The sequence below is a fragment of the Melanotaenia boesemani genome, chromosome 21 (genome assembly GCF_017639745.1).
Source record: "Melanotaenia boesemani isolate fMelBoe1 chromosome 21, fMelBoe1.pri, whole genome shotgun sequence".
Lineage (NCBI taxonomy): Eukaryota > Metazoa > Chordata > Actinopteri > Atheriniformes > Melanotaeniidae > Melanotaenia > Melanotaenia boesemani.
The window spans coordinates 20,611,624-20,637,258 of NC_055702.1; the positions used below are offsets into that span (position 1 = coordinate 20,611,624).

Sequence of the window (25,635 nt, forward strand, 5' to 3'; positions counted from 1 at the left end):
GCCACTGCTGGCTCGGTGGTTTGATGCCACAGTGACCTATGGTGAACACACAATGGCCGTTTATATAAAAGCAAACATTATTTGTGTTTATATGTACTTTATGGGTACTTTGCAGACTCTTATCTAAAGTGATGTACAATCAGCTACGGCTTAGTCAGCGGTACCGTCCAAACGGCCAGTTCTCTAACCAGCAATGTTTCCTAATCAGTTTTCAGATCAAGGACCACTTCGTTTAACAATTATGAATAAACATACGGAACCTATAGCATTCATAACTCTTAAAGCTTATCTATGTCTGTGAAACTGGCTAAAAAACTGCTAACATTTATGTGTGCTAACTCTACTGCAGCATCCAGGAAATGATCAGATCCATAACTGTTTGCAGGGATAAAAGTGATAGGTAGTATGCTGTCGTTTACATTAGAATTATGATCAAATAACTTCATACTTACATTTATACAAAATAGCCTTCGCCTGCATCGGTACCACTGAGTCAGTGACCGCAATTATTCAGCTCTGGAGAACTGGTTGAAAGTCCCTCCCCTTCCGCACAGTCAGCAAGATGGCGTCCGTTTAGTGCACGTAATGTCCATTGTTTCACACTAGATTTTTACAGAAATTTCTGGGTCAGTGCACTATGCACTTGACCCATAAGAGCCTGATGTGACATATATGTTACATACAGTTTCTGAGACATTTTGCTTCAATTTATGGTATAAACTTTACTCAAAATCCTGTTGAACACAATCTGATACTTCTCTCCCGTAATAGATACCCAGAAGCGGAAAACCATAATATTTTTAATATATCACAAGGTAATAAATGGTAGATATCCCTCCCCAAAAAGCGTAAATTTTTTTGTTAGATTTTGTTAAAGGGCCAAATAAAGACCTCATATTTAAAAAAGTTACTTTTCTTATCATTTTTTCACAGTTCAGGCCTTAATGAAGTTTAGAAGCGCGTGGATTGGGACACACCCAAAGACACGCCAGGCATTAGCATTACACTAGTATTAGCACAGCATTTGCTAAACTGTCTATTGCTTATTCACAATAAACACAAGAAAGCTCATATATTCCAATGGCAACAGATTCCATTGATCTCACTGTACCCATGGCAACAGTGGCCATGTTCTGACCTTACCATTTTTATGGCATCGCTGGCAGCCTTGTGGCCTTGCAATTCCTACGGCAACAGTGGCCATCTTATGACCTTACCATTCCTATGGCATCACTGGCGGCTTTGTGGCCTCACTGTTCCCATGGCAACAGTGGCCATCTCATGAACTTACCATTTTCATGGCATCGCTGGCAGCCTTGTGGCCTTGCAATTCCTATGGCAACAGTGGCCATTTTGTGACTATTATAATGATTTTAACTTATTATAATTGCTGATGAGGAAGGTTCTCAGATTTACTTCATTGTCTGCTCTGTGTGCATCTTACCTGTGCCAGATTTACATGTTCAGACCAAAAGACCCATGAAGATTTGGTTTTTATTTTTAGTTTTTTTTTTTCGTTTTTTATTTTTATTTAGTTCCCTGTGGTGATGAATAGTTTTATTGAATATGTCTACTGAAAAAGTCACTGGACATTAATAACTAAATTAACTCTTAACACTACCTATCATCTTTAACTATATTTTTACTGTGTAATATTTATGATATTTGTAATTTTGTGAAGAACAAGAGTCAAGTCAGTTGTTCCTTTAGAAAACTACATGTACCAAAAAAAAAAAAAAAAAAAACATTTGCCATCAAATACAATGTTGTTGTTTATGCATTAGTCTAAATAAGGTTTTACAACATTATAACATACTTTACAGAAAAACAATGAAACTATAAACTTATTTATTTATTTTTATTTATTTATTTATTTTATTTTTTTGCATTGGCCATCCTGCCATCCAGCTGGATCCAGCCATTATGGCAGAAATCATTATCACCATTTTCTAGTTCTTGCATTTCTTCATTTTGACTGGAAGTCTATGGTGTCTGGGAGTGATTGCAACCCTGAACGTTCTGTGTACTTTGCTGGTGTTTTATATTTTTCAAGATGTCTCGACTTTGTCCTGTTTTGGTGTACTAGCTGTGCTAGTTGGTAGCATTTTGTGTGTTGGGCTATTGTGTGTGCAGCAGGACGAGTCCTGGCTGTGTGAGTTAACAGTGGAGAACAGTTTGATAGTCCTTTTAGATTGGGCTTACCTTCGTGTTCCCAGTGGGGAACATTTTGGGCACAGGTTAGGTGTTGAGCAGCGCTTCCTTTTGTGTGTTCTGCCATTTTGTTATCCTTTGTGTTAAAGTTTGGGTGTGTTGTGTTGGGCTAGATTAGGCCATATGTGTTGACACTTAGTTTATTGGGACTGTTGCCCTTTTGCCAATTACCCTATCACACCAAGTTAAGAGCACCTTTTTGTTTGTTGGATTTGAGATGGTATTATTTGGCGGGTTTGGTGTATAGTTTCTGATTTAACTTTTGTTTTCTTTCAGCAGTTCCGCTAACCCCAACACTTGGATTTACGTTAATTCCGTTTTACCCCTTTTATTTTATTCTCACCACAATAAAATCTGCTTGGTTTCAACTTTACAACTGTCTGCGACTGTCTTTTGTGTTACCCCCCAGTCACACCCCTATAACGGGACGTAACAGAGGGATTTTTTCTTTTGAAGTCCATATCTGATGTTAAGTCTTCCTCTGGTCGAGAGACATCCTGTGGTTGAAGGTCCAGTTCTTTGGAGACTTGCATTTCTTCATTTTGACTGGAAGTCTATGGTGTCTGGGAGTGATTGCAGCCCTGAACGGTCTGTGTACTCGGTGTTTTATATTTTTCAAGATGTCTCTTCTTCGTCCTGTTTTGGTGTACTAGCTATGCTAGTTGGTAGCCTTTTGTGTGTTGGGCTATTGTGTGTGCAGCAGGACGAGTCCTGGCTGTGTGAGTTCCCAGTGGGGGACAGTTTGATAGTCCTTTTAGGTTGGGCTTACCTTCGTGTTCCCAGTGGGGAACATTCTGGGCACAGGTTAGGTGTTGAGCAGCACTTCCTTTTGTGTGTGTTCTGCCATTTTGTTATCCTTTGTGTTAAAGTTTGGGTGTGTTGTGTTGGGCTAGATTAGGCCATATGTGTTGACACTTAGTTTATTGGGACTGCTGCCCTTTTGCCAATTACCCTATCACGCAAGTTAAGAGCACCTTTTTGTTTGTTGGATTTGAGATGGTATTACTTGGCGGGTTTGGTGTATAGTTTCTGATTTAACTTTTGTTTTCTTTCAGCAGTTCCGCTAACCCCAACACTTGGATTTACGTTAATTCCCAGTTTTACCCCTTTTATTTTATTCTCACCACAATAAAATCTGCTTGATTTCAACTTTACAACTGTCCGCGACTGTCTTTTGTGTTACGCCCCAGTCATACCCCTATAAAGGGATGTAACAGAGGGATTTTTTTTTTTTTTAAGTCCACATCTGATGTTAAGTCTTCCTCTGGTCGAGAGACATCCTGTGGTTGAAGGTCCAGTTCTTTGGAGACTTGCATTTCTTCATTTTGACTGGAAGTCTAAGGTGTCTGGGAGTGATTGCAGCCCTGAATGTTCTGTGTACTCTGCTGTTGTTTTATATTTTAAAGATGTCTCTACTTCGTCCTGTTTTGGTGTACTAGCTGTGCTAGTTGGTAGCCTTTTGTGTGTTGGGCTATTGTGTGTGCAGCAGGACGAGTCCTGGCTGTTTGAGTTCCCAGTGGGGGACAGTTTGATAGTCCTTTTAGGTTGGGCTTACCTTTGTGTTCCCAGTGTGGAACATTCTGGGCACATGTTAGGTGTTGAGCAGCACTTCCTTTTGTGTGTGTTCTGCCATTTTGTTATCCTTTGTGTTAAAGTTTGGGTGTGTTGTGTTGGGCTAGATTAGGCCATATGTGTTGACACTTAGTTTATTGGGACTGCCGCCCTTTGGCCAATTACCCTATCACGCCAAGTTAAGAGCACCTTTTTGTTTGTTGGATTTGAGATGGTATTACTTGGCGGGTTTGGTGTATAATTTCTGATTTAACTTTTGTTTTCTTTCAACAGTTCCGCTAACCCCAACACTTGGATTTACGTTAATTCCCTGGTTTACCTCTTTTATTTTATTCACACTACAATAAAATCTGCTTGGTTTCAACTTTACAACTGTCTGCGACTGTCTTTTGTGTTATGTCCCAGTCATACCACTATAACGGGACGTAACAGAGGGAGTCCACATCTGATGTTAAGTCTTTCTCTGGTCGAGAGACATCCTGTGGTTGAAGGTGAAGTTCTTCGGAGACCACCTGTGGTTTTGCTTCTGCTTGTGGCTGTGGAACTTCAGAGTCAGAGTCCACAGATGGTGTTAAGAAAAGTTGTGGTTTGGACTCTGCTTCAACTGAAGGACAACCTGGTTCAGATACCTGATCAGGGATCTGAGGGCCATTGCTGGCCATTGCCATGTTCAGTCGGACAGTAAATTCTGCCACCTTCCACTCTAGCTCTTGTATAATCTCCTCTTGAGACCTCAATTTGGATTTCATTTCTTGGTTGGATTTGATCTCCTTTTCCAAACATTGCTTTACCTTTCCCAGCTCATCGATGTTCCCTAACGGGGTTTCTTCCTGTCTGAGCTCACTCTCAGCATAAGGGCTTGGTGCACTGGATGATTGATCCAGTTCCTCGACAATGTCCGTATTTGTCTTCAGCTTCTGTTCAAAATGCCTTCTGAGACGGCATTCTTTTTCCCTTTGCTGGTCTGTTTCTACAAACATTGTCCACAAGTTTTCAGATCCTTTTTCTGCTTTTATTCTTTTCTCTTTCTCCAAAGTGAGAAATTCATTTTTCTTCTGCAGTCTTGCTCTGAAATCCTCTACCTGATTTTGGTATGATTGAGAATCTTGTTCTGCTTTAATCCTTTTCTCTTTTTCCAAAGTGAGAAATTCGTTTTTCTTCTGCAGTCTTGCTCTGAAATCCTCTACCTGATTTTGGTATGATTGAGAATCTTGTTCTGCTTTAATCCGTTTCTCTTTTTCCAAAGTGAGAAATTCGTTTTTCTTCTGCAGTCTTGCTCTGAAATCCTCTACCTGATTTTGGTATGATTGAGAATCTTGTTCGGCTTTAATCCGTTTCTCTTTTTCCAAAGTGAGAAATTCGTTTTTCTTCTGCAGTCTTGCTCTGAAATCCTCTACCTGATTTTGGTATGATTGAGAATCTTGTTCTGCTTTAATCCGTTTCTCTTTTTCCAAAGTGAGAAATTCGTTTTTCTTCTGCAGTCTTGCTCTGAAATCCTCTACCTGATTTTGGTATGATTGAGAATCTTGTTCTGCTTTAATCCGTTTCTCTTTTTCCAAAGTGAGAAATTCGTTTTTCTTCTGCAGTCTTGCTCTGAAATCCTCGACCTGATTTTGGTATGATTGAGAATCGTGTTCTGCTTTAATCCGTTTCTCTTTTTCCAAAGTGAGAAATTCGTTTTTCTTCTGCAGTCTTGCTCTAAAATCCTCGACCTGATTTTGGTATGACTGAGAATCTTGTTCTGCATTAATCCGTTTCTCTTTTTCAAAAGTGAGAAACTCATTTTTTCTTTGCAGTCTTCTTCTGAGATCCTCCACTTGATTTCTCAAATAGTTCAGTTGTGTTTGGTGGGCCATTTCTGTTTTTTTGTAGAATACTTGATGTTTCCAAAAACTTCTTAGAAGTGTACTCCTTGCCAGACGAACTAACAATACAGGAAACTGGATATCTGATTTACATATGTAGTGTAATTAGGTCACATGTTGTGATGTCATTGCTTTGATCTATTCTATGTCGTGTTGTCATAGTAACACAAATAAGAAATGGAAGTCTCCTTGTTCCTAGGCAACATGGGGCAGGGGTAGAAGATACAGAATTTAGAGTTTAAATGTAAACAGATAAAATATACTTCTGGGAACAAAGACATGTCTGACCTACCATCATGTGTTTTAAAGCTACGTCAGAATCTTTTTTTCTTTTAGTTCTATATATCTTTAATTATACCATGGTCTGGGTGAATACTCGATTCTAATTGGCTGGAGGGTGTCCATTAAAAAGTGATAATGGACACCTATGAAAGAAGTTCCGGTCAAATAGACTTATTGCTGTAAATTATTGCGCTAACTAAACAGCAGTTTGAATGGACACCCTCCAGCCAATCAGAATCAAGCATTCACAGCGTCTCCAGACTCTGTCACGTTTGTCACATGTGCTCAGCGTGAACCTGCTTTCATATGTGAAGAGCACAGGGCGCCAGTGGCGAAGTTGCCAATCTTGGTGTTCTCTGGCAAATGCCAAACGTACTGCACAGCGTCGGGCACCAATATCCCCCTCATGAAGTCTGTTTCTGACCGTTCGAGCAGACACATGTGCATTTGTGGCCTGCTGGAGGTAATTTTGCAGGGCTCTGGCAGTACTCCTCCTGTTCCTCATTGGACAAAAGTGGAGGTAACAGTCCTGCTGCACACTAAACAATCAGCTTTTCATTGCTGTGAATGAACCAAATGTTGCCTCCTTCCCGGCCCGCAAATTTGCGGAGATGTGGTTGAAGTAGGGACACCACGCTGCTATTGATCCACCAACCGGAAAGTAGAAAAAAAGGCTGAGATGCTGTATCAGAGCAGACTGTTTTTGTAGTGACCTATAGGCTACCCAATTAACCACAAAGGAAAAAATTACATTTTGACAGCACATTGTGGTAGGCTTTGCCATATTTGTTTTTTAATTCAAATAGTTTTTTTTTTATTTATTTTTTTTTTTATTTGGCACAAACTTAAGTTCAATATAATGAGCAAATATTTCTGCAAATGCAGGGGTTCAGTTCTAGTTTAAAAAAAGAGACCCTACTGCCGTGGTTATATAATCTGAGTTAAGAAATTTACAGGAGAAACAACAACTTTTAGCCTGTTAAATATGCTATGTTGTGGTAATTTTTCTCAAAAATATCAAAATGTTTCTCATAATTACAATTATAATTACAATTGCAATTTCACAAATGGATAGATTATAACCTGCAAGTCTACAAACAACTACTCGGCTGCAACTGCACCATCATAATGAAAATTTATTTAATTAAACATTTATTTTCTTGATATTTTGATACCAAAATCAAATAGTATCTGTTCCCATTAAACAAGGCAATGTCTAAACGATGTCTTTATCAAGTCATATTGAACGTTCAATTTTGATCCCCACACACTGCGGACTGTGACTCCAGAAGACGTCTTTTTTCCAACGTCTAAATAATGTCAAGTATTGATATCCATGGGATGTCTGCATTAAGGCTCAGTGAGAGTCACAGGAGACCCCTGATGTAGTGTTTGTAAACCAGAATTTACTGCAGTTCTTTATATAGCCGTAGGCCTTCTTTTAAAGGAAAGAGATACTTTGCGCGTAACAATGCGATTAATTGTGATTAATCACAGCATGTCACGTGATTAATCGGGATTAAAAATTTTAATCGTTGCCCAGCACTAATTTTAATGCTTTCTTTGTAAAGCACTTTGATTTGTCTTGTCCATGAAATGTGCTATACAAATAAAATTGCCTTGCCTAATTAGCTCTTATAAATTTAGTCGTACATCTGAATGGGCTTAAAACTGAAGATACAGACTTAAAATTATTGAAAGATTTGTATATAAATCCAGCATCTGGTGATATAAAATCGTTCTTTTTTTTTTAAGTAATCTCTGCTTTAATTCAGTTTCAGTGAAGAATTTTAGCTTTTTAGATTTTGCTGCTTATAGAACTGAAATGTTATAATCAAAACAGAACATGCAACAGATGCACTTAGAGTCAATATATGGAGAGCTTCCTTGCTGATGTTTAACAGCTGAGTCACCCGCCTGATTCAGTTCCTCACAAATGTTTAGGCAGGTGGAGGTGTCCACACTGTAGCCTTAAAAGCAGCTACACCAGGAGCATCGTTTGTTTGATGAGCTGAATGACATACATTAGGAAAATGCACCACATCAATTGGAGTCCCTATTTAGACACTGTGCTCAGCTACACCACAAGGATACACACTGATGGCAACAAGCACATACAGACACACACACACAGTTACCTGGTTTGTGTGGACGTGCACTGGATTAATTGGTGAGTAATGAGTGCTTCCCAGAGATAATTAGGTTCTTAATGTGTGTATGAAGTTCCCTTAATATTCTGAATCTGTCTGTCTTCATTTTAGATGCAGAATTAGATTAATTAATTTATTGTGTGAACCTTTACATGCATAAAAACTTTTCTGTATTTTTACAGGAGTACATAGAACAATTTTACAGCTGCTCTACTTGTACCTGTGTCTAGTTTTGTGTGTGTGTGTGTGTGTGTGTGTGTGTGTGTGTGTGTGTGTGTATCCACTTGAATAAATTCTCTGTACTCACCACTCCTGCTGCGCAGCATCCTGGCTGAGATGCCGTTGGCTCTTCCTCCGGTGGGCGAACCAGCCGTGGCATTTTCTACTGAGCTCACCTCACCTCCCTGCTGCTTCAGCAGGTCTGTCAGTGTCCTGCAGACCAACACACACACACTGAAAATTACTGCACTTCCTGAAATTTAATAGGATGATAAAACAATTCACACACAGTTAATATAAATCAATCTATTTAACATTTCTGGCAAAAAAAAAAAAAAAAAAAAAAAAATGTGTAAAGCTGAATTAGATTCCCTGGATTATTTGTACTTGTAAATTTAGAGTCAGTTTCTATAATCTTTTTTGGCATTTCCCTATATTTCTAAAAACTGCAAAATACAAAATGGGATGGAATTCACACTCCATACCTTTATGAGTACAGGTTAATATCTTATTGATGATTTGCTCTATTTAGCTTGATGTCATGTATGTGTTTACAATCAATCAAACAAATGAGGCAAATGTGGCAGATAAATTAAGATCAGATGTCAGTTTTATGTCTGTACTGCTGATGGCATCATGTTGTGGAATAAAAATGTTCCCCGGTGGTCCTATAAGCCATCGGTAGAACAGGTAGTTATACAATCACATTTTATTATGTGAATGCCACAATAAGCAAGAACATAGGGACAAAAGAAGAAAAAATAAGCCCTGATTTAAACAGTACATTTGATCCTGAGTGCAAAAGTCCATATGTAAACATCTGGAGTCCCTGCTTGCACACACATACTCATGAACACACATAAGCAGGGATGTTCATATGCAGGAAACCCCTTCATCTCAGCGAAAGACTCAAAATGTATGACTGAGTGCAGATGGTATTTTAGACAAACATGTTTTCCTTTTATATGTAACTTCTAAATAATCTGCCACGAGGACAAAAATCTCTCACAAACAAATACACACATATAAACATAACATTTTTATGCAATTAACAATCCCTAACAACCTAACACCAGAGGTTTGAGTTTGAGCCAGATGTAATTTGTATTAAAGGGGAAGTTATTAGTTTTAGTAAAATAAAAGATGAGTGCAATGCAGTTTACACCTTTATCAGCCAGTGATTGTTGAGGCATGAATGAATCAGCTGTTGTTGATCAGCTCATGCAGGCACATCTTCATTGCATTAACTGTTGTGCTATGTTCAGTGAGTTTTGATCTGATGTAGAACTAGACGTTAAGCACATTTCAGGTTGATCCCACAACCACTCTCATGTCGGGCTAATCAACAGATTATTTTACTACTATAAGAAACTGCATTTGTATTTCATATTTGAGTCAAACCAGAAATGAGTAACTAAGTTTGAGGAAGAGAGAGATGAAAGAAAATCCCAAAATGAATGAAGCTTAGATAATTCTCCTGCTTGACTGTTTTTCTGGACTTGTTTTGTTAGCCAGGTTTATTTTTTGGACATAGAAGTTGCAAAATCATGTTTATAGATTTTATTTGATCACCTTGGGTCTCTGACAGATCTCTGTATACCTTTACTACCTGCTAAACTGAGCATTGTAAGCTTGTTTGTCACAACGTGCCTCATGTTTCACATGTGTGTGTCATGTGACGAGGTAGCAATGTCACTTATGCAACATACAGCAATTAAAAGCTCAGACAGTAAATGAAAGAACAAGTGGATTTTGCAGAAAATATTTTCACTTTTTGTCCTGATTTGTCTGCAAACCTCACAGTTGCTCCTCCGTCCTGTCTGCATCTGCAGCATCACGTATCTGTTAATGAAGCAGCATCATTGACTGTTTTTAAATGGATGAAAAATGGATGATGGGATGAGAGTGTGAGAAAAGTGGACATTGATGAGTATTTGTCTCAATATAAGGCAGATTTTTAGGACAGCCTTTTATTTTACTGAAACTGGGATGACTTTGATCCATCATCAGTGCAATGCAGAAAAGATTGGACTACTACAATTCCTTTTTATTGTTCCAAAAATGTCTGAAAGGTCTACAGCAGATCCAGAAATACAGCAGTGAAAGATCATTTTTCTCCTATTTTAGCTTCTCTTTTAAAACTCCCAGTTAAATTTAGGGATGGGTGTATTGATCCTTGTAATATCTACCAGTCAAATGATCTGATTGGAAATTTTTTTTGAATATCACCACTGTGTTAATACAAAACATGCACTTTTAGGCAATTGTTTTTATTTAATTATATTGTTTTAGGCAATAAAATTGCACGTGAAACCTAACTGCAGTGTATTACCGTCTTCGTATTATAATGGTTTAATGCAGATTCTTGTGCATTATGTTTTAACATGTTTAATCTATTATATATTATATATTATATTTCATTATATTCAATTAAAGAAATTGAAATAATTATATTAATGTGTAATCTAATTATTCCATCATTTTAAAAAGATTTATTTTAATCTTATTTATGTTTGTATTTTAATATTATTGTATACGCATTTCTTTCAAGTATTTATGTTCAAGAGCAAATTCTAGGTATTGATATTGATGAAAAAGTAGCACAAACTAACAGTATTATATTGAAAGAAAAAAGTTTGGCATCACACATCCCTAATTAAATTCAAAATGTGATATATGTTCTCACATATAAAGCATAAAGGGTTCAGGAAGAAAACCCTGCTACCTCTCTACTTTTAGGATTAAATTAACCATTGCCTGAGTTTTGTTGCCATAAACTTGGGCTGTTGGGGGACATCCCATGATGCACCGTGGTCCTCCCTCTCTATGGTGTTTATTTTCCATGTATAAATATGTGACATTATTGTTATCATCCTGCATTTCTTCTCTCTTTCTCAGCACGACATATTTATCCCCAATAGGCAGTTATTATTATTTTCTTTGCTTTTAATGAAATGGTGTTTCACAATTATTATGTATCAGATTAATATGTAACACAATTGTTATGAATTTAAATAAAATAATCAGTTTGACCTAATTGGATTATAACTGGATGGAGCAATATCTTTAAAGGCCTTGAGATGACTGTGGTGAATTGGTGCTAAACAAATAATGTTGAAATGAACTGAAGAGGTGAGAGTTCAGAGCCTTTCTCATGTTGAATCTGAACATGCACACGGCATTGATATGGCTCAAGCAGAGCCCACTGAGCAAAACTGACATCTTTTTGGTGCAGGAAACCTCCTTTCCATAGTTCTCACAGGTGTGTGCACGCTTGTGATGCATTAAAGAAGCGTTCAGCTCCGATTGTTCAAGCCACATTCAGAAATGTTCTTGGATGATTTTAGCCGCATTTTTACAATAGTGTGAGTGCAAATGTGTCCAGAGCCAAACAGACTGTTTTTCATAGACTGAAATGTTACTGAAATGTTTGTAAAAATAAAGATTTTCCAGCCCAGGTGAATCTGAAATGCCCTCATGTCTGTATAATGGTATTATTTGAGTCACTGCATGTTTACAGAAACATTGTTGGGGCTAATGTTTTGTTGTTGTTTGTTGTGACAATATTTTTCTAAAATATCTCCATAACAAAATCTCGGATAGTATTGTTGTTTTTGGCCACACAACAAGTCACAGCACTTGCAGTATCCGTCTACCGTTTGCCTGACTTGTCATTAGGTGTACAGCAGTAAGGTAAGGTTTGACTGACATATAGTTTTATAAAATAAATAAACTGAACTTCAGTATATCCACATATTTCATAACCCCAAACTGCCACAGTGAAGGATTTTCATTCATAAAACAGCTGATGTCACTGCCTATTCATCACTGTATGTTTTGAATTTAGCCAGAAATCATGATTTGCGCTCTAGTTCTGGACTTTTTCCACTGGATTTTATGGCCAGGAGTTGTTTTTATTTAGTCAGTTTTCCCTTGCAGAGGGAAGACTTCACTGAAAAGCAGCTAATCTCTGTTTTGTGTGTCCTTCAGTGTGTCTTGTTGGATAAATTTCCAATCAGCTACATGTCTGGCGGCCGTTTGCTGTTTGACTTACATGCAATATGGCTCCATATGAACCCTGCCTCTTAATGCGTTTGAATGCAAAAAATACTCTCAAACACAACAAGTGTGTTCATGTACACTCAAACATGGACTTCCATGCTCATCTTAGTGCCAGGACTTCCCATTTGTTATCATTAACAGGCTGCAGATATGTGCCACCTCAGCTGGAGAACTCAACTGCACACACACATACTCACATACATTGTGGCTTGCACATTACTTTAAATAAACACATACCCGCCACCTTTGCATTTGCTGATTTTATGCTACCGATGGTACTCACTCCCTTGATCAATAATTCAAGCACTGGTGCTTCTGTTATCTAATAAAGCTTGTGTGAGTTGAGCTCAGTAACACACTAAAAGACACACATGGGTACAAAAAACACACACAGGAGCATGACTGACCTGAGAGCCACAGCTAGGGGCCACTTGTTCACACAAAGCCACTTCTCTGATAAACCATCAGTAGGTGTTATGATGTGTGACTGCATGCAAGAAAGTCACAGATGCCAAAAAGTGGTTTCTGCAGGGGCTGCTTTGAGCTTCAGGCTGGTTTGCTAACCGATAATTTGTCATCACGAAGAAGTATCTGTTGTTGTTGTTAAAAGCTACATGTGTACATTGTTTTTTTTTTTTACTTTTTGCCCTCATGGCCTTCGTGTTTGATTCCCAAAACCTCAAAACAGAATGAATTCATGAAAGCATAACAGCAGATGGTGGTTTTCTGAGACCGCTTTTGGGGTCTGGAGGATGAATAGATGGGTAATGCGAATGTGAGAAATCTGTAACATCAGAATAAGTGGGACAAAACTTAGAATTAAACAGGTAATTACCACAGAAACAAGACCCCACAAAAAGAAAGAAAGAAAGAAAAAAGAAAAAGGCATATTAAGGAAGGCTTAGTGTTGGATTTTGCCTGTTATTTTCCCCTTTGAATTAGCTCTATTTATGGGAACAGATTTTGCAGCAGAAAATTATATTCATTCATTCCATCCAATTCAGATCTTAATCTTATTGTGAATCCTTTCACATATACCGTGAAGGCTTGCGTTTCTTTCTGAAAGTCTGCATTAGATCATGACGCATGTTTCCCTTCTCACTTAATGTTTACATAATACAACAAAAAGGCTTGAACGTTTCTTGAAACCTCCGTTCTCTCCTTTCCCTTTAGACTGCCAGGTCATCCCTCACCCTCTCAGTCTCACAAAAATCCCACATCATACCTCTTTTTCCTTTGAAATCATACTGTTTGTATCTCCTCTAGTCTCTTTCTACTTCTCATTGCCTTTAAGTGCCTTGGGCCTCAGTGCACTCTTCTCTTGGCTCACTGCTCAAACAACTTGCTGATTTGGACTTTTAAGCCACACAAAATTTGCACCTGTCTTCAGGCTATGAAGTAGTTATAGAGAATTGGCTGAGCTTTACAGGAGTTTCTGTTGATGCCTTTAAAAAACTAAAGATGGCTTTGCAACCAGCTAAAATGTTCGAAGTTGCAAGGCGGGGTACACAGACAGAAAACTGATTTCTGTCAGTGCAATATGCATGTCAGTGTGAATAGGTTGTTGGTGTTGTGTTCCATCAAAGGATGGCAAAGTACAAACTGCCAATATAAATGGCAAAAAATAAAAAGTGGAAGTAAAGTCGTCTCCATGTGGCCATTGTTCAGTTAGTGTGAGAAGGTGTCATTAGGTTTGTCTTTGTTCAAAGACAAAATTTAATCTTCAAAATTTATTCCAAAAGTTGCTAAAAATAAAAAAAAGGAGTTTTGCCCCCTCACCTCCCTCCAACAAAGATAGATTAGAAAATCAATAAATTAATCCCTTTGTTTATCCACAATTAGATTAGAAAATTTTTTTTAGCTGCTATTCTTTAACCCTTCCTTTTTTCCATTGTACTACTAAATGAACACTCATTTGCACAGTTGGCCAACTCGACCACTAAGTGTGGAAGGCCTTACTAATCAGCCAATAGTTGACTAATTTATATAATATTTTACAAATGTACAATAGGGGTAGGTGTGAAAACATACACAGTCTTGTACCGTTAGCTCTGGCTGCAGCCAAAAAGATGGCAAGAGCCTCACAGTAGCTTAGCAAACGTTTGGACATTGCAAACAATTTAGGTGGAAGGTGTGGAGAGATTTTGATCTACAATTGTGGGAAATAACTTGTTGTGTGTTTATAGGTTGTGTAAGAATAAATAAATATGGGTATTTGTATGTTACACTAAAAAAAGGGTTACAATATTAGCGCTGCTAACATTAGCCATACTCTACATTGTTAATGTCTTGCCACTGTTTGCCCACCCATGCTGTGTTATAGGTTTTAGTTATGCTATATTTGAGCTTATCAGAGTATCTTCTCACTTACAAAAAAGTCTGCTTTTTTCTGTTTTTTTTTTTATTTTTATTTATTTAATCAAAAATGCTGTTAGCTCCCAAGAAAATCTGTATGTCTTTACTTTCATCAGCCGAATGTGGTTTAGCAACTGAAGTAACACTAATTCAAACAATTCTATTTAATTTTACGTCAAATGACACAAAATCTTTAGAAGGATGTCTTAGTGTCCCAACCTATTACCAAACCTCTACTTTTGGTGCAGGTCTTGACAGACTATATCCAGGTCAAGTTTCTCGGTCAGAGTTCACTGAAAGAGTTCAATTTCTCTTGTTAAAAAATCTAATGTGATGTAATCCTAATATATTCCACAAGTAGTGATCACTTTACTTTTCCCACAGCTCTTTATTAATCTGTAGCACATTATGCAACAGTATTTGCCTGAGTTCTTTTAGATCATTAGTTCTTTTGTGCTTTCTCATCACATTAAAGCTTCATTGAGATGAGACTCTGCTAATGTCCTGTAACAATCACTTAGCCTACTTCACCTAGATCCCTCAGATTAGAGCGCGCAGTGATTCATTATAACTCAGATTAACAAGATTTAAGGCTTTCTACCAGTTTCTTTGGAGAAGAACTTCAGCACATGCTGTAAATGTTCCACATAGACGCAATATGACAAACATGTAAATATAAAACTTTTATTAACATGCATGATTACGAAAAATGACATCAAACTGCTCTACCGTGAGACTTGTTTCGCTTTCTTTCTCTCACCCAACAGATTTATCATCTTGACAACGTCGTTCTGTACCCTAGCAATTCTCATGTGATTTCCCTCTAAACACAAACACAGAAACAAGCAGACATTTTTATGTCACAGTTTTTTATTTTCCCTCAGCTGTCGCTCTTTTCTTGTCACTCATCCCCCCCCTCTTCATCAAAGGCACAGTTCAAGTCAGCTTTGCTGTCACTGGCGATTACTGGTAAAGTACATGACAAGGCACTACTTAAAAACACACATGGTTACTCACAGAGAAAAGTCAGATATGAAAAATTTCCTGTTGCACTGAGTTGATTCTTCTGCTTTTAGATTTTGTTCTGGCATGTCTGCTGTATTGTCACTAAGGATATTCATCTGCATTTTTATTTTTTAAGCATTTCTTGCTTTTGAGTGGTGAATGTTTTTGAACAAGCTGCTACATGTGGCGTTGTCTAGCATTTATTCAATCCGGATTAAAAATGTTAAGGTTGATGGGGACTTTATTGTTTGCACAAGTTTATTTGTGGCACACACAAATAAAATGAAGCAAACTTGTATTGTTGTCTTTTTTTGTCCTGGCTGTGTTATGCTAGCAACACTCTGCAATGTGGTTCCAAAAAAGTACTGTTTTATTTATTTTATTTTACTTTTTTTTCCCTTCTTGGTCAAATATATATTCTCATCATATATTTGACCAACAAAACATGACTTAAAAATGTTGGGACAGAGGATACAATTTCTCTCTTCAAACATTTTAAACCCAATTAGGTTAACTGACAGGTCACTAACATGATTAGATATGAAGATGAAGGGCATCCCAGTGAAGGTGAGTGTTGGGGACAGGTTTGCCTAACTCAGTGGCAATAGTAGGAAAATAATGCAATAGTTTTTGAACATTTGAATAAGCTGAAATCAGATACTTGACCGGTTGTGACCTTTGTGCACTTAAAGCCACTAAAACAAAGATGATACTATTGATGGAATATAGGAGCTGAAATACTCAAAGTTTGTTGCTGTATTTACAAAAAACAAGTATAATTCTGAGGAAAAATAAGACAAACTATATTTAAACACAAGCTTATCACACAGTGGAAAGGTCTCCTGTGATTTGATGGATCAAAATGTTGAAGTCATTTATTAATGTGCCTGGCATTCAAGCTAAAAAGAAATGGAATCACCTAACTTGTTATCAAATTTTTAATGATATAATGAAGATTAAAGCAGTAGAAAAGTGGTGTTTATTTTTGATAGCATGGGGGGTGTCATACAATAAAGGTAACCGGCACATCTGTGTGTATCATTAATGCTGAATGATACGCTCAGTGTTGGAGTAATGCTGTAAACACCATACGTGTTCCAGGAAAGTCACATCTTTTTAGCAAGTTAATGACAAACCACATTCTCCTGCTCTGTTTTTTTTTTTTTTTATCTCTGCAGGTAAAGAAGGTTTACTTAAGGAGCAATGGTTATCCAGCCACCAACTCCCCAGATCAAGGGCCAGATAATAGCTGCTCCTTAATCCCTACAAAGTTATAGAAGAAAAGCACCTTACTTTTAGGGTAGAGCCAAGTGAGAATGGTGATGAGTGTTGTTTAAAAATAAATAGCATTTCTATTGGAAACTGATTTGGTAACTTTTCAGGTAACTTTTAAAGTTATCAGGGTTGTTTTAGGCAGGTTTTTATTTGAGTGGTTATTAGAAGTTTTGGAGAAGGAGGAACTGAACCCACGTTGGCCAGCTCAGCTTGTCTGCTGGTCCCATGAACTTCACTCTTGGACAGTATGAGTTTACTTGTGGCCAGTAAAATTTTCAGCTAGGATAAAAGTATGAATCTAGAAACCTGCCTTTATTTCAGCCTTTCAGAAAACAATCACTTGTCATTCACTCTACTCAATAAACAAAGCCACCACTAAAACAAACATGCACAAACCCTTAAGTCAGTGGGCGCTGACCCATATTTAAGTGTGGGTGGGCACAGTGGAGCCTGGCAGGCCTGAGGAACCAAGTAGGTGAAGTAGCTGCAGGGGGGAATATGTCACATCTTATACAGCCATGAATCTGTCAGCTTATGTCTTTAAACTTTGGGAGGAATCCTACCAAGCAAACACACATGCATACATGCACATTTAGATGAAAGCATACATGCAAGCAGACAAGTTCACACTCAGTGACATGTGGGTGATAGTGAATGACAACGCAACCCTAGAGGTAATCAGGAGGTGAAAGTGAAGCAGAAAACGACTTTTTTTCCTCCCACTTCTTGGTCTAAAAGCTGTTTCTAACAGTACAGCACTGGATTGTGTAACAAGTGTGTGTAACCCTGGAGGAAATTTCTCATTCATGTCCAACATTTTTGCATGTTAAATATCTTGGGTTGAGTCAAGAAGCACAATGCTGCTTATTTATTTATTTATGTTTATTTTTTTTTAAAAATGAAGATTACTACTGGCTGTTTCTGGTTTCATCTTCTTTTTTGGTGCATCTTCTGTTACTTGAGGCCAGAGTAGGAAATGTGGAGCTTAGGTCAGTTTAAATGCCTAATAAACACTTTACTTTCACTAATAATTTTTGTTTTTTCAGAAGACCCTCCAGCCATGTTTCTTTTGCTTATTTTGATTAGGATTCAGAAAATGCCAACAAGATAAGGTGAATGAAAATAGTAAAAACGGAAAGAAAAGCTCCAAACAAGTTTAAAAATTAAAGTTGTTTTTTTGTCCATTTAGAAGAAATGATCCTTATTTCTAATCTTGTCCGACCTGGCAAAGATGAAAATGTCATGACTCACCAGCTGTTTCAGGTCTGAGCCAGTAAACAAACTCATGTGGCTGACCCCCGTCATCCCAGATATGATGTAATAGCCTAAATTATTTTTTATTTTTTGTATTTCATTACTGGGTGTTTGTTTCCAGTTAGGCTATTTTCAAAAATGCGTACTTTACTTGTCAGAAGTACAGATTTTGCCAAATTGTAGTACATAGTATATAAACTGTTGCAAAATAGGCAATATGTGAGAAGTACCCTAACTCTTCATTTAATTGACACATAATGAAATTTCTCTCATTAGAACTAGACTGTGCTCCAAATGATTATTCAAATGATTATCATATACTTAATTTCTCCTAAATAATCAAAGCAAATGGCAGTGAAAATTATTTTTAATTGTCAGAAATTGTTTTTGATTATATCATAATCTGGATTTTATTGAACAAAACAACCAGTGATATAAACAGCATTTTTCTGTCAGTCACTCCAAACACTGCGTTCCATAAGTTAAAAAAACCTGTCATATATTTTGCATTTTTTAAAAAGCAAAGTCAAAGTAATTTTTTTTTCAGATCCACTTCCATGTTAGCACAAGAGCTATTCTTTGATATTACCTCAACAACTCTCCTGAACTTGGAAGTCCAGGGATAGTTTTCTATTTGAGAATACCAGAACTGCCTCTGAAGTTGCTGTTTGGAGGCAGTTCTGGCCCCCACCCTCAGATCTTCCTTTAAGGATGCGGCACAGGTTTTCAATAGGGTTGAGATCAGGGGATGACGGTGGCCACATCGTTTTCCCCCCTTTATATCCATAGCAACCAAAGATTCAAAGCTATTTATTGCAGAATAGAATGGAGTGTTGTCTTTACTGCAGAAGACAAGCTTCTTCTTTTTCTAAGATGGCAGGAAATGGTCAGTTACTGCCTTAACATATTTAGCAGAAGTCATTTTGACACCCTCTGTCACCCTTAAAGGTCCTATATTCCTGTTTCCCATTATTATTCCAGCCTAAAACATCACCCTACCACCAACTTGCTGGTGTTGCAGCCTTGGCACGTAGTGACCATCCAGAAATCCATCCACCTGGTCCATTCATTGCAGCACGGCATTCATACCAGAATAAACTGTTTAAAAATAAGTCTTCATGTATTTTTAAAACCCACTGTTGTGAGCATTGGTTAAGTGTGGCTTAAATACAGCTTGAGTCTTAAATCCAAGCCTCCGGAGTATCCTGCATCGAGAGGTTCTTGGGATTCCAGAGACACCAGCAACTTCAACTACCTGCTTGCCGCTCATCAGTTGCTTTTAAACAGCTGCTCTCATAATATGATGCATTTTGTCTGATGAAGACTTTCCTTGATCTGCCTTTATTTGAACAAACCTGTTCGCTCTCTGAATCACACAGAAATTTTTAAGAAGAAAGAAAGAAAAAACCTTAAGTTTTCATGAACTGTCCAATGTTTTCATCCCTTTCACAAGGCATTGCAATATTTCATGCTTTTTATTTCTAGAAAGATCCTTCTTTCCCCCATACTGCATGGAAATGGTGACTTGCTTAATAATGTAGAACAACCTCTGTCAATAGTTTCCTTTAAATGAAGCTCTCCTGATCAAACCTGTCTGTGATTATTATCAGTGATATATATAAAACCTAAAACCCAAAAGTTTAATTGACTAAAATCTTGCAAGCAGAATAATTTGAGCACAGTGTGGTAGGTGGTTTTGAAAAATTAATGATAAAGTCAGACTGTACTACCAGTCAGTTACCTTTTCTGCTGTGGCAATATAAGACATAAGCATCAAAGCCCTTACCATCACTCTGCAATGACACCACACCACCTTGTCTCTTAAAAATAGTCATGAAAATATATCTGATACACATTTCTTTTGTGAGACTTTTTAAAGTATTTTTTCACATTTACTTTTATGGTAGATAGAAATCAGGCTACTCACTTAATCACCCCATAAAAATTAATTAAATGTGTGGTTAGAAATAAAAATCATCAAAAAATTATCACAGATTTTTCACTTTTTAATAAACCAATAAGGTAACTTGAAGTCTAGTGAAAGAAAAGGGGACTTTTCCATTAAATTTGCTCAAGAAAGATAGATTCAGCTGAAAACGTCTGACTCAAACTAGCTCATCTCCTAATTCAGCCTTAAGTCGTTCCACCACCGTGGCACATTATTTGAGACGAGACCTGAATAAGCTTGACAGCTAGCCTGGTCCAGAGCAGACTTGTTCGCCAGCATTAGTTACCATGGCAACTCAGCGGGAAGTAATTTTAGCCACAATGATGGAGCGTAGCTCTTACTTTGATGAGGCAGACTTTTCAAAATAAGCTAGACTTTCTCTTTATCCTGTTTGATAGAATTTATTTTATTAATTTCTTTTATTGATTTATAGTATTTATAAGCCATTATTAAACAGCTAGTTACGACAGAAAATATTCAATAATGCTTCTCATATAAAAAAAAGACACAACAATGTTCCTAAAATGTCCTTGAAATAGGAACTCTGATACTACATCCCATGCCTTTATGATCGATGAGTGTGGAGGACAGAGAGGGTAAACCCATTTGTTGCCTGCAGACAGCCCACATGCATATCCATGCTGTATTGACTATTGCTTATCTATCTTTCATCCGTCTTGAATCAGGTCAGAGCTGGCAAAGTGTTTAAGTGGCAGTGTCCTTCGTTACATAACACAGGGGGGAAAAAGCTACTGCAGTGTACACACGCTGGATATTGATGTCATGCAAAACAGTGAAACATATACAGTAAATCAATATGCCTGCAGTGATATTAGTGAATGAAAACCTTGTATCTCCAAAAACTGAAAAAAATTCAGTAGCTTCAGTATTCATTAGGTAACTTTTGGCATTTTTGTTGGTGTCTTTTGCACCAAAGTTCCAGGCTTATAAATTACTTACCAAATATAACATTTAGTAGTATAATAAAACAACTTCACCCAACTCATTTGATTCGTTTTTAAGCTGGAGATACAAAGTTTTCCTTCTGACAGCAGGTGGAGCGCAAACAGCCAACATCTGTGTATGAATACACCTGTTCAGTTTGGGGTGTGTGACCTCTGCTGCCACTCCTTGATTGTACGTTGCGTTGCTGTGCGGCTGACTATCCCTCCCTCTCACTGTGGTGATTTGAAACGTGCTCACGCAACTTAAAAGCCACCACTACCAATCTTGCTGTTAATTGAACTATAAATCACTGCAAGTGTGTGCATGTGTGCGCGTGAAATCGTGAAGGTCAATGATGTTTGTTTACTCTCTCGGTGTAAAGCCAGCTCCTCTCCAGTTGAGATGCTTTCATTAGACATGACATGCATGACCTAAGGCAGCGCTCTCTGTTCGCTGTTGTTGGCTGTACGCAAGACACACTGAACTTGTTGTGGTTGGAGTGAGTCGGAGGAGTATTAGAAGGTGAGTGTGTGTGGATATGTTAGGGTGATCACTCTGGATTTTAACTTCCAAGCTGATTTGGGAAAATTGGTGGGATTTCAGAGTGTAAATCACCTCTTGCTTGCAGGGTGTTGTGTGAGTGAAAAAGGTGGTGGGAATGAGAGAAAGCACAAAAAAGCAGGTGTACCAGCAGAGTGCATAGGAGAGAAGAGTAAAAATATCCTTTTATGTTCAGTCACTTTATTGCCCAGCACTTAAATGGTTGAGTGTATGTTCTTAATCATGGATTTTACCTCAGAAAGTACACGCAGTACGTGAGGTCTTAGTTGCATGTTCACTCTTTGACCAGGGGGATTTATGTCAGCAGGCTAATAACCTAACAAGCATGCAGGCAAAGCAGCCCAGAATGGTAACGCTGTAATCTTGGTGAAACTTGTTCAATTTCAAGGAGGAGCAGTAATCTGTCGAGACGTATATACAGCCAGAGAGTTTCTATTTTAGTGAGGTGCAACCGTGCAGGATGCATTAATCCTGGCTGTTAGGTTTTGTGCTTCAGGTAAATGGGAGACATGTACACAGATAGAAGAGTGGGTGGGGAGAGAGCAGTCATCTGCATGTACACATTCCAGATTAAAGCGATTAACAGAAAAAAAGGATGCAGAACATAAAATGTTGAATGAATAAAGACCAGAAGGACTGAAAATGGCCCCTTCTTTAGATCTTCTAATCTTGAGAGCAATGGGAAAGAAGAGGGGCAAGAAAAAGCAGCCATAGAAGGATAACAGAAAAAGGAAGACACAGAGAGGAGGAGACAGAGGTAAAAGGAAACTTTCAGGAACCAAAACAGCACAATTTTTTACCCAGGTTGAGAGGGAACGACACGCAATGACTTGAAGATTAAGCAAGATCAAAAACAAGAAGCTTGGAGAGATAACGAGCATTCGCTCTAAATAAAGGAGAGAATGCATGGAGGCAGATGGCGAGGGTTTGATAGTTTGGGGTGAAAGCGGGGAGATCTGAGCCCATGCTGTGTGCTGTTTGCTGTAATGATTCCCTGAGGCGAGCAGATTGAACTCTGGACCATGTATTTAACCTAACTGCAGGGGTTTTGTGAGTGTGTTTACATGTGTACATGCATGCTTGCATGTAAATTTCCATCTATGCTTGATTGATCATCTAGCTTGTTTCTCAATGGAAAAGTGACTCAACCTTCCCTCAATGCAAAGCCTGAGGCAAACCATAAAGGAGGAATTCTCACACAGAAGCACAAAGATGTTCTTTCTTTAACAGTGCTTTACTGCAGGAAACATAGTTTGGTCCATTTTTCTTTGTACATTTCTTTTTGTGTTTATTTCAAATAGTCGTCATGCTTACAAGCAAAGCAAATGGCACAATGTGGGGATGAAATGTAGAAGTACATGAAAAACAAAAGAAAGACAGAAGCACAAAAAAAACAGAAATGTACAATTAGAAAGAGATAAGATGAGCAAAAGCAAAAGAAAGGGTATGATAAATGTGTAGATATGGATGTGGAGACATATGAGCTTGCAGTTTATTAGAATAGTCTCATTCACTTCATGCAGAAGCACCTCATCACTGCTACGTATTTACACATTACTACATCTTCTCTCTCTGAGTATCTGTTTCCCTTAACTTTAACACAGCATTTTCAATTTTGCTTGTTTTACTCAATTTTGAATTTGGAAAACATTCCAGTTGCACCTCCAGGATGAACACACACATGCACGTAAAATGAACATGACAGACACGCATTCAAAGTTGGAAGTTGTAAATTCCAAGCTGGAAAGTTCTCTTAATTAAACCCAAATCTGCACCTTTCAAGGAAACAACTTTCTACTAGTTTTGCTGAGATGAAGTCAGAATTTCCAACTTTCCAACATTCCTGCAATGCATCAAATAACACATGCAAACACACTCATTTGCATGCAAGTGTGCACACACAAAAAACCACACTTTTAGCCACCTCTTTGCTTATAGCTAGAGTCTACAGGGAAATGCCAGCAAACAAACTCCCTCAACACATAAACACACTTTCTCACCTGGTGTTGAGGTCAGCCTGAGGTACTCCTGCTCCTCCACTACTTCCTCCGCGGGTCTTCTCTAGAGCCAGTTTGGTGAAGATGCCCACCAGCACCATGACAGCAACCACCCCACAGATGATGTAGACAATGAGGTGTGTGCGGTCCCGGTCCTGGTCCCCCTGGCCTTCTGTTATAGTGGCCACTGGCTTGCCAGTGTTGGCCCAGATGGGTGTATCGTAGTTGGAGCAGATGGTCTGGTCCAGGCGCTGCTGGCGGAACTGGCAGCAGAAGCGGTAAAAGCAGGTACCGCAGCAGTACAGAAAGACACCAGCGTTGCAGTTGAATGGTGGGTCCCATTGGCCCATGACATCATAGTAACCCTGGCAGCGTGTCCCGCCAGCCGGAGGGACATCCTCATCATCTGCGTCTCCGCCGCTGGTGGGTGTGGAAAGCCCCGTCTCCGTAGGACTGCTCTGAGTCGTCTCTTCATAGCTGGTAGCGGTCTGGTTGGTGAGTGTGGTGGGGACAATGTACGAGTTGCCTTCATCTACTGTCACAGTGGAGATGGATGCATCCTGGGAGAGGGCTGGCTTGATAAGCAGAAGGAACAAGAATAGGAAAAGGTGGCTGGGTGAAGGTTTTACAGCTGCCATGCTTCTGAGAAAGCTCTTTTTGTTCCAGTGCTCCACCTGCAATAGCTTAAAACAGGAAAGGGGCATTTTGGAGACAGATGGAAGAGTGTTATAGACAGACAAAAGTCACAGACAAGCACAAACATCAAAACAATGACACCAGATTTTCATTATTTCATTTCATTATTTCAAGTTCAGAAGTAAAAACGTATCATATGTTCTCAGGTTTCATGATGTAACTTTGTGGACGTAATCGATGCTATAACAGTGACTCAAAAGCAAAGAGATTTTCCAGCTTGTTCCTGTTACCACATGATGTGTTCATTGATCCTAAATACATATGATCAATAACTAAAATCAGGGCAGAGAGCGTTTAATACAAGTCAGCCATAGCCACTGAACCACTACCCTGAAACTCACAAGACATCAAAAACAAAGAAAATGTGAAAAAGGTGCTAATTTTATTTGTTAGGAATTAGCACAACTACTAAAGAGGCACCAAACGTTTCCTCACCTTTCCCCTGTTCCCTGTCTGCACAGGCAATTCTTTGAAATTCCTTCCCAAAGTTAAAACAAAAAATCCTTTCAGAAATATCCACAAACTTTACTCAGCATCATCATTCCTCCGCATGTCCCCACAGTTCTCCCTCTTCCTCATGTGTTCTCCATGTCAGCTGTGGATTTGCTCTGTGGGATCCAACAAACACAAAACGTTGAACTCCTTTTTATCCCTTTTCCCGTGTCACCTCTTTCTCCACTTCTCCCGTTCTTTAAGTGCTGCTCAGCCAGAGCTGCCAACTGGGAATCCAGTCCAGGACTGTTCGGATTCTCTGCTGTGAATGTCTCTTTGTGCTGTGTGAGTGTGTGTCTGAGTTTATGAGTGAAATGTGAGTGTGTGTGGCTGCACCGAGCGCTGCAACAGTTCAGGAACTAAATGAGATCTCTCCCTCTGTTTACCGCTCAACAGTGCCAGATAGACAGAGAGAGAGAGAGGAGAGGGAGCGTGTTTGTGTTGTGTGCGTGTGTGTGTGCGTGAGTGCGTGTGTGTGTTTGGGGAGGTTACATCCAGCTGCATCTCCCATCATCCCCGGAGGAAAAAAGCCTGGAAGGAGGGAGGAAGGAAGAGAGATGGGAAAGAATCAAAAGAGGAGGGAAAAACTAAAATGTCGGCTGGAACTGAGTAATTAGTCACTATCATTTTTTTCTTTCCATCCTTATTTTATAGTTTATACGTGTTCACATTCACTATTCCAGAAGGAAAGGTTTAGATTAGAGATTATAACAATTTTTAGATTAGGTTAAAAATGTCAGATTTTA

General features: G+C 38.4%; 1 protein-coding gene across 1 annotated transcript in view; it reads right to left on the bottom strand.

Moving 5' to 3' along the window:
• shisa8b (shisa family member 8b) overlaps positions 1-25,130 on the bottom strand; it is a 51,162-nt gene extending 26,032 nt beyond the window's left edge. Inside the window, exons 1-3 of the mRNA XM_041973915.1 lie at positions 24,833-25,130; positions 23,705-24,384; positions 8,388-8,512 (exon numbers count right to left, since the gene is read on the bottom strand). Coding sequence (XP_041829849.1) covers positions 8,388-8,512; positions 23,705-24,339 — 760 coding nt within the window. The 5' untranslated portion in view covers positions 24,340-24,384; positions 24,833-25,130. The remainder of the gene's footprint in view (positions 1-8,387; positions 8,513-23,704; positions 24,385-24,832) is intronic.
• Positions 25,131-25,635: the final 505 nt, after the last annotated feature.